The following is an 11,383-nucleotide window of genomic DNA, read 5'->3' as shown; positions in this document are numbered from 1 at the left end:
GGTCTCAGCGTCTCCCATTTTATTCGGGAGACACTGAGACCGTCTCAGGTTTCCAACAACAACAACAGACAACAAAGTTCGTCTCATAACAAAAATCGCAGTTCATGTTGCCTAGTGTGGACTAGGCTTTATGAGTAAGTGTTAATAAAACTTTGAAAAAAATTATTTGTTTTTAATTTAATTAATCCGCAAAAATGATGACAAAACTAAAAACAAGTAAAAAAATCTCAACGTGCACACAGATTTTTATTTCAGTGGGTAAACAATGAAAATCATCATATTTTTAAGGTTTTATTGTGGGAAACTGGAAGCTGAAAGAACCATGAATATCATATTTTTCAGCTTTTCAATATATGGAAAATCGCCATTTTTTTCATGGTCACGCTGCATAACAATACCCCTTTTTCATGGTTATTTTCGTCAAAACGGTGAAATGTATGGTCGAAAAATATGAATTTCAATGTGCATTCACGGTATCGAGGACGATCATAATCATTGTGTAAACCATACAATTTATGGTCTGTGAATATGAAATTCACTGTTTTTTCACGATACAATCCTATTCGGGAATTAACTGAAAACAATCAAATAATAAATTTGCTAGTTTATTTCACAAAACATTACAATCCTTTTTTGGAAAAAAATGATTGTCGGAAAAATTTGGCTGCTTTTTCCATACTTCCCTCTGAGTTCAGAATATGCCTATAGGATTTGTGACCCTGATTCATTTTCTTGAGGAATCAACATGCTGAAAGAATGTAAATTATTCGGTTATTCGGAAACCTTTCATATTTGCAAAAACTTACTTTTCAATACGACCGATGGCGAAGTGCCAACTAGAATTACCGTCTTCGATCTGCCAAGCGACTTTCCACATCCTTTGCAGCCCCAGATGGATCTGTAACAACGGTCATTTATATTTAAAAAAAAATTAAATATATATTTTGATACATATTCCGAAACTTACCACGAGTCACCATCAATTTACCAAATGAAAACATGCAGTTGAAGTTTTTATAACATCTAAAACTACACTTCCTGAAGCGTACTCGGGCTGTTTTAAAACATGTGTAATATTGAACCGACAAATTGACACATTTTTTGACAGATCACGACGGTTCGTTATAATGGGTCATTTTTACAAATTTGATGTGTTCCGCCAAATGAGTGTGTAACGTTATGAATGTGACATCATCTGAAACTACCCCTTTAAAGCGGACTCGAGCTTTTCGAAATAAGGGGTAATATTGATCCGCTAAAATGACCCTTTATTTGACAGATAGTCGAGGTTCTCAATAACGGGTTAATTTTACGCCTTTAAGGGGTAGCCAAAAGTTAGCGTGTTGGTAAAAATCGGTCGGTCGATAGAGACTAAAGCCCTAAAATAAAAGTGCGGCAGACTGTCACCGCGGAGTTCCAATCGAACTGTCAAAAGTAGTTCCAATCGAGCATAACCATTTTTACCTTTTCAAGTTCGTGGGAGGTATTGTAATCTGTGTGACTGTGAATTTCAATTTTTTAAATGAAAAATTAATCAAGAATGCATAGAAAATTCATTGGAGCAAAATGGAAAGAAGCATTTCATTTTTATTTTAACAATTGACACAACGGAAAACAAATTAAATAATATTCACTGGCTGGTAAACGGTGGATAATGTGCAACACGAGACCCCATAGTGGTCATATCACCTCTTATTCACAACTCCTATCTCTACCTCCCCGCGGTGCCGGCTGGGGTGCGAGTAACCTAAGCGGAGATCGGGTACCCAACCCCGGTGGATGCTTTGGTCGCATGCAGACTGAGAAGGTGGCCGCACGCGTCTGTTCCCCAGGTCAGGGGCGGCGTGCAACAACAACCGAGCGTCTGTTCTCCAGGTCAGGGGCGGCTCAAACAGCGTCTGTCTTGTAGCAAGCGGCTGAATTTATGAAATGCGGCTCCCGCCAGCTATGTCCAAGATGGCAGCCCCATCGCGGGATAGGGACTTTAGGCTAACAACCTACTGCTCCCGATTTGAAATTGTTACGGAATCCGAAAGAAATGACCGACCTGGAACTTTGGCGACGACTTTTAGCATGAAAACACGGACACGAATTGGAACTTGGAATGTTTTAACCCTTGCCCAACAAGGCAAACTGGAACAACTTGCTAGAGAGGCTAGCCGCCTCAAGCTTGAAATTCTGGGACTGAGCGAAGTCCGTTGGCCTAATACTGGAGAACACAAGACACAATCCGGGCAAGTCCTGCTTTACTCTGGCATACGAGGAGAACATGCTACTCGGGAACGAGGAGTTGGTTTCCTGTTAAGCCCGCAGGCCTACGCGGCCCTCATTAGATGGGAACCGATAAACGAAAGAATAATCGTAGCCAGATTTAGAACACGGGTTAGAAACCTTACAATGGTCCAGTGTTATGCGCCAACTGACGTTGCCGACTTGCAGGAGAAAGAGCAGTTTTACAGTCAACTGAACAGCGTGGTTGAGAGAATTCCGAAGGGTGACATTCAAATCCATTTGGGCGACTTCAACGCAAAGATTGGCTCCGACAATCAGGACCTTGAGCGCATCATGGGGCGCCATGGCCTAGGACAGATGAGCGAAAACGGAGAGCTGTTTGTAGAATTTTGTGGCAACAACAACATGGTGATCGGTGGATCGCTCTTCCCCCATCGACCAGCACATAAGGTCACTTGGGTATCCCGAGATGGCCGAACAGAAAATCAAATTGACCACATCTGCATCAGCCGAAAATGGAGAAGGAGCCTTCTTGATGTCCGCAACAAGCGAAGCGCAGACATTGCATCTGACCATCACCTCGTCCTTGGCGAGATACGACTGAGAGTTGCACGTGTCCAACGGCGCGAGGAGAAAGTCGGGTGTCGTTACGACGTCCGCCGGTTGGAGAATCCAGAGGTGAAAAGGGCATACGTTGAACAGCTAGAATCCCGAGCCTCGGAGCTGCCGACAGACGGAACAGTCGAAGAACAGTGGTGTGGAATCAAGAATGCCTTTATCACGACGAGCCATGGTACTCTCGGTAAAGTTTGTGGAAGAAGGAGTGAATGGATGTCGGATGAAACTTGGAGGATGGTCGATGATCGGAGAAAGGCGAAAGTCGGAATTGAGCAGGCATGTACCGGGTCAGCCAAAGCAGCCGCCCGCTTACGATATGCGGAGCTGGAAAAGGCAGTTAAACGAGCTTGTAGACGAGACAAGAGAGCCTGGACAAACTCCCTAGCCGAAGAGGGAGAAAGAGCCGCCGCCAATGGAGATATCCGATTACTTTATGACATTTCTCGCCGCCTCAGTGGTGCAAGGACTAATGCAAGAATGCCGCTAAAAGACCGAGCAGGTCAGTTATTGACCGATCGAACAGATCAGCTCAAACGATGGACTGAGCACTTCGAACAACTCTTCCGAGTCACGAATAGCGATGGCCAACAGAATCTGCAGCTCGAAGCGCCAACAGTAAGTCGCATAAATGGCGTCAACTCGGAAGCGCCTTCGCTGGCTGAAATAGAAGCGGCAATCAAAAACATGAAATCCAACAAAGCACCTGGGATCGATTGCATCCCTGCTGAAATGCTGAAAGCCGACCCTGCCCTATCAGCACAAATGTTGCACCGTCTTTTCGCTGACATCTGGGATACTGCAACATTCCCGGCCGACTGGATGCAGGGTATCCTCGTAAAGGTCCCGAAGAAAGGAGACCTGACAGAGTGCGGTAACTGGCGAGGCATAACGTTGATCTGTACAACCCTCAAAGTACTCTGCAAAGTGATTCTGAACAGGATCCAGGAGAAAATAGACGCCACACTCCGACGGCAACAAGCTGGATTCCGATCTCGACGATCATGTGTGGACCACATCACAACGCTCCGAATCATACTGGAACAAATCAACGAATTCCAGGACTCTCTTCTGCTGGTGTTCGTTGATTTCGAAAAAGCATTTGACCGACTTAACCATGAAAACATCTGGGCGGCTCTAAGGCGACGAGGGGTCCCAGAGAAACTAGTCCATCTCATCGAAGCACAGTATGAGGCATTTTCGTGCAAGGTCTTGCACGACGGTGTCTTGTCCGAACCAATCCCGGTAACTGCTGGAGTGAGACAAGGATGTATTCTATCACCGCTACTTTTTCTAATCGTAATGGATGAGATTCTGATTGGATCGATTGACTGTGCACCGAACCGAGGATTGCCGTGGAATCCTTCAACAATGGAGCAACTGAACGACCTTGACCTGGCTGACGATATTGTTTTGCTCGCCCAAACACAACCAGATATGCAGAGCAAACTCGACGACCTCACCGAAAGTTCCAAGGCAGCAGGTCTCAAAGTCAATGTCGGAAAGACCAAGTCGATGGAGATCAACACAGGAGATCCCTCCTGTTTCCTGGTAGCTGGGCAACAAGTTGAGAAAGTGGAGTGCTTCCAGTATCTTGGTAGCCAGATTACGCCTGATGGTGGTACCAGAAAAGACATCGAAACACGGATCAGAAAGGCCCGATTTGCGTTTGCGAGTCTCCGAAACATCTGGCGGTCACGCCAGATCTCTCTACGAACAAAAATCCGAATCTTCAACTCAAACGTCAAATCCGTATTGCTGTACGGGTGCGAAACTTGGTGCACATATGCGGTAACGACGCGAAAACTGCAAGTATTTGTAAACCGCTGCCTGCGGAATATCATCCGCGCTTGGTGGCCTGGCAACTGGATCTCGAATGAGGAACTACATCGCCGGTGTCATCAAAAGGCGCTAGAAATCGAGATTCGGGAACGTAAGTGGAGATGGATTGGGCACACGCTGCGAAGAGATGAAAACGAGATTTGCAGAGAGGCGCTAGATTGGAATCCAGAAGGTCATCGAAGAAGAGGCAGACCCAGAAATTCGTGGCGGCGAAGTCTAGCCGCTGAAATCCGAACTGTCGACGAGAATCTTGACTGGGACCAGGTGAAGACGCTGGCTCCGGATCGTCAACAGTGGAGGTCTTTTACCACGGCCCTATGCACCGGAGGATCGGCGCGGGATCATTAAGTAAGAAGTACTGTGGTACCCTCTGCGCACTGTGACAATTACACTTTTTATATCGTTAATTCACTTTATTTATTCGCGTAAAAGAAATACAGAAAGCTTCCAAAATGATAGCCAACGCAAGACTTCAATGCTCTCTCTGCAACTCGTTTTAACCAAGGTTCTCTCTGCATATCGTGTGGTCCTGTTAAGATTATTAGAATCAGATCATAGTTTTTCTATGTTTAATTACCAGTACTCACCACATCTCCTTTTCTTTCTAGATTAGAACTTCAGTCGCTTTGATTGCTGTCCAAAACTCCGACTACGTAGTCTTGAAACCTAGAAGGAGGTTTCACATTTCTCCGGCTCCTGAAATGAGGGGAATTGTCCGTGTCTTCTTCTTCATTGGCTACGACGGTTGGAGGTATGATTGAAAAACGTGAAAGGCTATCTTCTGGTGTTGAATCATTTGACGAAACGACTTCAGAATCAACAACTCGTTTCAGGTGGCTTGAGTTTCTCTCAAAAACTTTTCCAGTAGATTTGTTTTTAATTTCAACACGTGATCCAATTTTTCTAGACACGACAAAAGGACTAGGACCAAAGTTGCTAGTCAGCTTATTTCCGGGAAGTAAGTTTTTCATGAGAACTGTGTCGCCGACTTGAATTTCTGAAACTCTGGCTCCACGTCTCTTGTCCTCTTTTTCCTTTCCAATAAGTTTTGATCTTTTATCTCTTTCTTGAACTTCGTCGTCCGCTATCCCGGTTCCCAAATCCGTTAGGCATGGTATTTTCGATCGAATTGTTCGTCCGTAGCATAACTCTGTTGGCGTTTTTTTCGTCACGGAATGCGGGGTTGTGTAATACATCAGCAAATAGTCTTCTAAATCGTGTTTCCAGTTTCGGCCCAAAGCATGGCTTATTTGCAGTCGCTTTAATAAGGAACGGTTTTGTCGTTCCACGAGTCCGTTTTCTTGAGGCCAGTAAGGGGTTGAGTAGTTAAGATGAATTTTGTTTTGCGTACAGTAATTCTCGAAAGTATTACTCAGAAATTGCTTTGCGTTATCCAGAGTTATTGTCACTGGGTATCCCAATCTGGTGAAAATTTTTCGCAGTCGGTTTATGGTGTCCTCAGCAGTTATGTGTTTCATTATTTCTACCTCCTTGTAGCGGCTGTAGTAGTCAATGACAACTAGCAAATATTCACCACTTGGCAGTGGACCCATGAAGTCCAATGCGATATCGATCCAAGGCCCATTCGGAAGAGGTCTTCTCTCCATCGGTTCAGGTCTATTCGGGACACACACCAACCTACAACCTTCACATGAGGATACATTCTTCTCTATTTCCCGATCCATTCCGGGCCACCAAACACGGTCGCGTAATCTGCGTTTCATAACGCTCTCTCCTGGGTGGCCTTCGTGAGCAAGTTCTAGCATTCTATTTCGCAAAGCTCGTGGTACAATCAGTTTATTCCGTCGAATTAATGTGTCTCCTGTAAAACCGATTTCGGTTTTGAAGATCTCATAAGGTTTTGCTAATGGATTTTTCCAATTGTTGTTGATTAGACATTCTCTCACCGCTTTTAACTCTTGATCATCCCGTGACGCTTTATCTAGTTCACCAGTATCGATGGCCGCTGACTCTTTAATTGCCAGAATTAAAAATGGACTATCTCTATCGAAGTCTGCAGCACTTTTGTTCTGTGAGAGCCTTGATAGTGAATCTGCTATGTTATTACAACCTTTACGATAAATGACCTTGAATGAAAAAGACTGCAATCGTAGCAACCACCGCTCGATTCTGGCACATGGTCGGGAATTTGGTGAGAAAATGGTTTCTAATGGCTTATGGTCAGTCTCTAGCTCAAATGTTCGTCCGAGAAGGTAAACTGAAAAACGTTCAACCGCCCAGACCAGTGCGAGAGCCTCTTTTTCGGTCTGGCAATAACGTTTCTCAGTTTCGCTGAGGCTTTTACTCGCATAGCTGATGATGTGGGGACTGGAATCTAATCGGTGGTCTTCAAATTGTAAGAGGACGGCGCCCAAACCAACCGGCGAGGCATCAGCAACTACCCTTGTTCGTAATGTATTGTCGAAAAAGTGCAACATTTTAATATCAGCGACCATTTCCTTCAGTTTGCAGAAACTTTCTTCATGTTCCGAAGTCCAAACAAATTTTACCCCCGAACATATAAGCGCCCGCAGCGGAGCAGTCGTTGTTGCTAAATTTGGGAGAAACCGGCCAACATAAGTAACCAAGCCTAAGTCGTACTTCCTCGGAAGTTCGTGGAGCTCTGAAGGTTTTTAGAGCCGTGATTTTGTCATCAGTAGGTTGCATTCCCTTTGCAGATAGCCTATGGCCTAGAAATGTAACTTCCGGAACTCGAAATAGACACTTTTCGTGATTTAATAAAACGCCTGCGGTTTTTAGCGTAGTTAGCGTTTTGTTTAGTTCCTTATCATGTTCTATCAAGTCATGTCCGAAAATTAGAATGTCATCTATGAAGTTTATAGTATTGTTGCAAGTTGCCAGAATTTGTTCTAGGCCTTTTTGGAACATTTCCGGCGCGCACGAAATGCCAAACATCAATCTTTTAAATCGAAAAATGCCCAGATGCGTGATAAAAGTAGTGATATGTCGTGAGTCTTCATGTAATTCCATTTGATAGAACGATTCTTTAATATCCAGCCTACTAAAAATACGAGCTTTTTTCAACCGCGGAAGAAAATCATCGAAGGTCGGCATAGGATGCGTTTCTCGTTTAATAGCCATGTTGGCCCTACGCATGTCAACGCATAGGCGGAGATCTCCATTATCTTTGAGAATAGTCACCAGTGGAGATACCCACGGACTAAATTGTCGAACTGGTTCAATTATATCGGAAGCTAGTAAAGCATGGAGTTTTTCTTCGATTTTATCCATTAAAGCAAGTGGTGGCCTTCTAACGCTTTGACAAACCGGAGTCACTGATGAATCTATGGATATTCTAAGCTGAATTCCTTTTATTTTCGGAAAAACCTGTGTAGTTGATGTCACCTGGAAAACTTCAGCTGTTTCACGCGGACTTGGCAAACCCAATACCAACACTCCTAATTCTTTGGCAGTTGCACGGCCAAGAAGTGGTTGAGAGCCTCCTTCAATAACATAGAATGTAGCTAATATCTTCATTTGTCTAGTGTCGTTCTCTATTGATATGACAGCTTCAAATACGTTTTGGGTAACAAGTGGTCGGAAATATTTTCCGTAAACTCTGAAAATTTTGCTATCGTTGTGCTTCTTTTTATGCTCTAAACCTTCTGCCAGCATTTTGTTCCACGTCACATCGTCAATGATATTGTATTGAGAGCCGGAATCAATCAATACTTGCACCATTACTCCGCCAATCGTTACCCATAAAAATTCTTCTCCGTTATTACTGTTAATTATGTAGTTCAAAAAATTACCTGATTCTTCGTTTTCCTCCGTATCTACCTTATTGATAGCTGGACGGTTGAATTTATAGCTGTTTTCATATGGTTGAAAACGACGCTTTCGTGACCCGTATTTCTCAGGACAGTAATGCACAAAATGTCCTCGTTTTCCACATTTTAGACAATTTCTATCTATGGCTGGACACTTCCGACCAGGATGTCGCTGATCTTTATAGCCACACTTATCGCAAGCTGTAAGTTCGACTCGATGTGGATTTCTGAAAGATGTGCGTGTTTCGGAACTCATTTCGAAAATCGGTTCGATATTCATTTCGAGGATAACTCCGAACCCTATTTACCACAACTTCGCTAGATAAATTCGAGTTAACCGTGGCAAATTGTTGTGACTGGAATTTTACCGACTCATGTGCATTTATAAGTTTAGTGACGACGTCAATATTTAAAATTTCCTGTTGAAGAATCTTCTCCCGTAGTTCTGGAGCAGCAGTTTGAATCAGCTTGTCGATCACGCTAATCTCTCTGCTTTCTTGCAAGCTGTTCCCGAAGTTGCATGTACTCGCCATCTCGGCAGTTCTGAGCAAGAACTTGTCGAATGTTTCATCTTTGTCCTTTGGCTTCAGCATCCAGAATTGAAGCCTTTGATAAGCCTCATGCTCCTTTGGGGCGAAATACAGATCCAACTTTCCAATCATGACCTGGAAAGGGTCAACTCCCATCCTTTCTTCCACATCGGCCCCAGGAATACTGGTGAAAACTTCCTGTACATCTGGGCCCGCTCGCGATAGAAAAATGTTCTTTAAGCGGGTTTTATTGGTTGTTCCATTCGCAAGAGCCATGTAATCGAATTGGCGCTTGTATCGTATCCATCGTTCGCGAACTTCATTCTGCGGAAGTCCCTTGAATGTAAATGGAGGAAGATCCCATCTATCCATGTCGAAATAATTTGCTTTCCTTAGGAAGTCTTCAAGTATCAAATTGCAATTGGATAACTTCGTTCACTGAAATGTAACAAACTTTATTAAAAAATTGACTGTTTGTAATTACCTTAATAACATCTTCAAAGCACTAGCAATCATACATCAAACTTCTTTATAAAACAGTTTTTTTCTTTCTTGGTGTATAACACATTATTTATATTCTGCGTACCTGATCCCTGCACGACACCCATCAGTGTCGGCCAAGTGTTTTCGCGAACAATCGCGCCCTGCACGGTAAAGAATACCGGCCAAGTGATCTACCGGACACCGTTTTGTCCTAGATCTCACACAGGAAATTTTCCTGTCGCCCTGCATGGTAGTCGAAACATACCAGCCAGATTGTTCTCAATCTCACACATGAAATTTTCATGTCGCCCTGCATGGCAGCCGAAACATACCAGCCATTCCTGTGAAAAAACACACATAAAAAACATCTCCTTTGGCCTGGTGCCCTGCACAGCGCTCATAATGCCGGCCACTTTTACATATTTATCATACCAGGTCAAGTCTACAGGTCACGCAGAATATATTTCACCCTACACGTTACCTCCTGTAACGTGCAAACTTATTCCAGATTTGCTAGTGCTTTTTTTCTTCATCCTAACCTAATTTTTTTCCGCGGCGTCTTTTCATACCGAAATGCATTCCGCTTTTTGTGCGTTCTTACCTGGATGATCCCAGCACTCGTCGCCAATTTGTGGTACCCTCTGCGCACTGTGACAATTACACTTTTTATATCGTTAATTCACTTTATTTATTCGCGTAAAAGAAATACAGAAAGCTTCCAAAATGATAGCCAACGCAAGACTTCAATGCTCTCTCTGCAACTCGTTTTAACCAAGGTTCTCTCTGCATATCGTGTGGTCCTGTTAAGATTATTAGAATCAGATCATAGTTTTTCTATGTTTAATTACCAGTACTCACCACATTCACTAAAAGAAAATCAACTTCACAATCTGCGGTACAGCTGCACATCAACAAGAAGTCAAGCGAATGTTTACGTTATTGGCAGTGTTGAAAGATTATAGAAGCTTTTTCAGTGCTGCCAAATCGGTGAGAAATTCAGTCTGCCGCACTTTTACTACTGTAGGGCTTTAATAGTTCTGTTTGCCGCTGGTAGTGTTCGTGATATTATATATGCTGATTGTTTCACCAAGATTATTCAGTTTTGGGGCAATCAACCTCACAAACGACCATGTGAGTCTGTTGTTGCCCGTTTTTTGTACCGAGAGTTTTCGAGGTTAATTGTCCCGTCTCATCTGTACACGCTCAGCAAGTGTGCGTAAGAAATGTCGAAAACAACTCTATAGAGACATGGTATCAACTGTCAATCCATTTCTACTTAAGTAGCTGCAGCTTGCCATCCCCCTGGTCAAATCGCTATATTATATACAAGATATACTGCCGTTCTAAGCAAGATTGTCCCATGTGGAAAAACGTGCAAACGAGAAAAACGCGATTGAAATATCAGCTATGTTTCCAATTTTTCTCTCAAACTAAAAATTCACCGACAGTTTTTTCGTAGTGAACAGTTCAAGTTAATCATTTTACAATGTTTTCTACCAAAAAAATTACATTTCCTACAAAAAAACAGCAAGTTAGAGCCAAAAATGCTCCGTGTGACACTTTTGCGTAGAATCAGAACGCATGCCGATGCTAGTTCTACGAAAAACTGTCACACGGCTACAATTTTTCTATCATTTTGAAAGCTTGCGTAGTTTATTTTTTTCCCAAAAACTCATGCTAAACCGTAATTTGAAAAATACGTTCCTTTTTGTTTATAAAAATGTATAGTTGAGTATGGATCCTGTGAGTAGTGCCTACCGAAAAGTGTTTAGTGAAAATTTCTCTGAATTAAACACTCAAGGCTTCTCGCTCCTCCTCTGCCCTCTATTTTAGTGTTCTTTTCAATGAATAACATTAAATTCAACAGTTTGAACTCATCTTAAGACAATT

The 11,383-nt window shown here is 43.0% G+C and overlaps 1 protein-coding gene across 2 annotated transcripts; it reads right to left on the bottom strand.

The window, feature by feature from the left end:
• Nucleotides 1-2,446: 2,446 nt before the first annotated feature.
• LOC129740117 (uncharacterized protein K02A2.6-like) lies at nucleotides 2,447-10,417 on the bottom strand. 2 transcript variants are annotated; one of them, XM_055731720.1, is made up of 4 exons: nucleotides 10,352-10,417; nucleotides 10,095-10,293; nucleotides 5,277-9,448; nucleotides 2,447-5,218 (listed from the first exon to the last, which is right to left on the bottom strand). In XM_055731720.1, exon 3 carries the CDS (start codon nucleotides 7,143-7,145, stop codon nucleotides 5,307-5,309), a length of 1,839 nt encoding a protein of 612 aa, XP_055587695.1. In that variant the 5' UTR covers nucleotides 7,146-9,448; nucleotides 10,095-10,293; nucleotides 10,352-10,417; the 3' UTR covers nucleotides 2,447-5,218; nucleotides 5,277-5,306. The 2 variants fall into 2 exon arrangements, with proteins under 2 accessions (XP_055587695.1, XP_055587696.1); XM_055731721.1 differs by having other exon boundaries at nucleotides 2,447-7,994; nucleotides 8,056-9,448.
• Between the last annotated feature and the right edge of the window lie 966 nt (nucleotides 10,418-11,383).

This window comes from Uranotaenia lowii, chromosome 1, assembly GCF_029784155.1.
Source record: "Uranotaenia lowii strain MFRU-FL chromosome 1, ASM2978415v1, whole genome shotgun sequence".
Taxonomy (NCBI): domain Eukaryota; kingdom Metazoa; phylum Arthropoda; class Insecta; order Diptera; family Culicidae; genus Uranotaenia; species Uranotaenia lowii.
This window is presented reverse-complemented; position numbering and strand designations above follow the sequence as displayed.

Coding starts and splice junctions, on each gene's coding strand:
- LOC129740117 (XM_055731720.1), bottom strand. CDS start 7,145: ATGGTCGCTGATATTAAAATGTTGCACTTTTTCGACAATACATTACGA.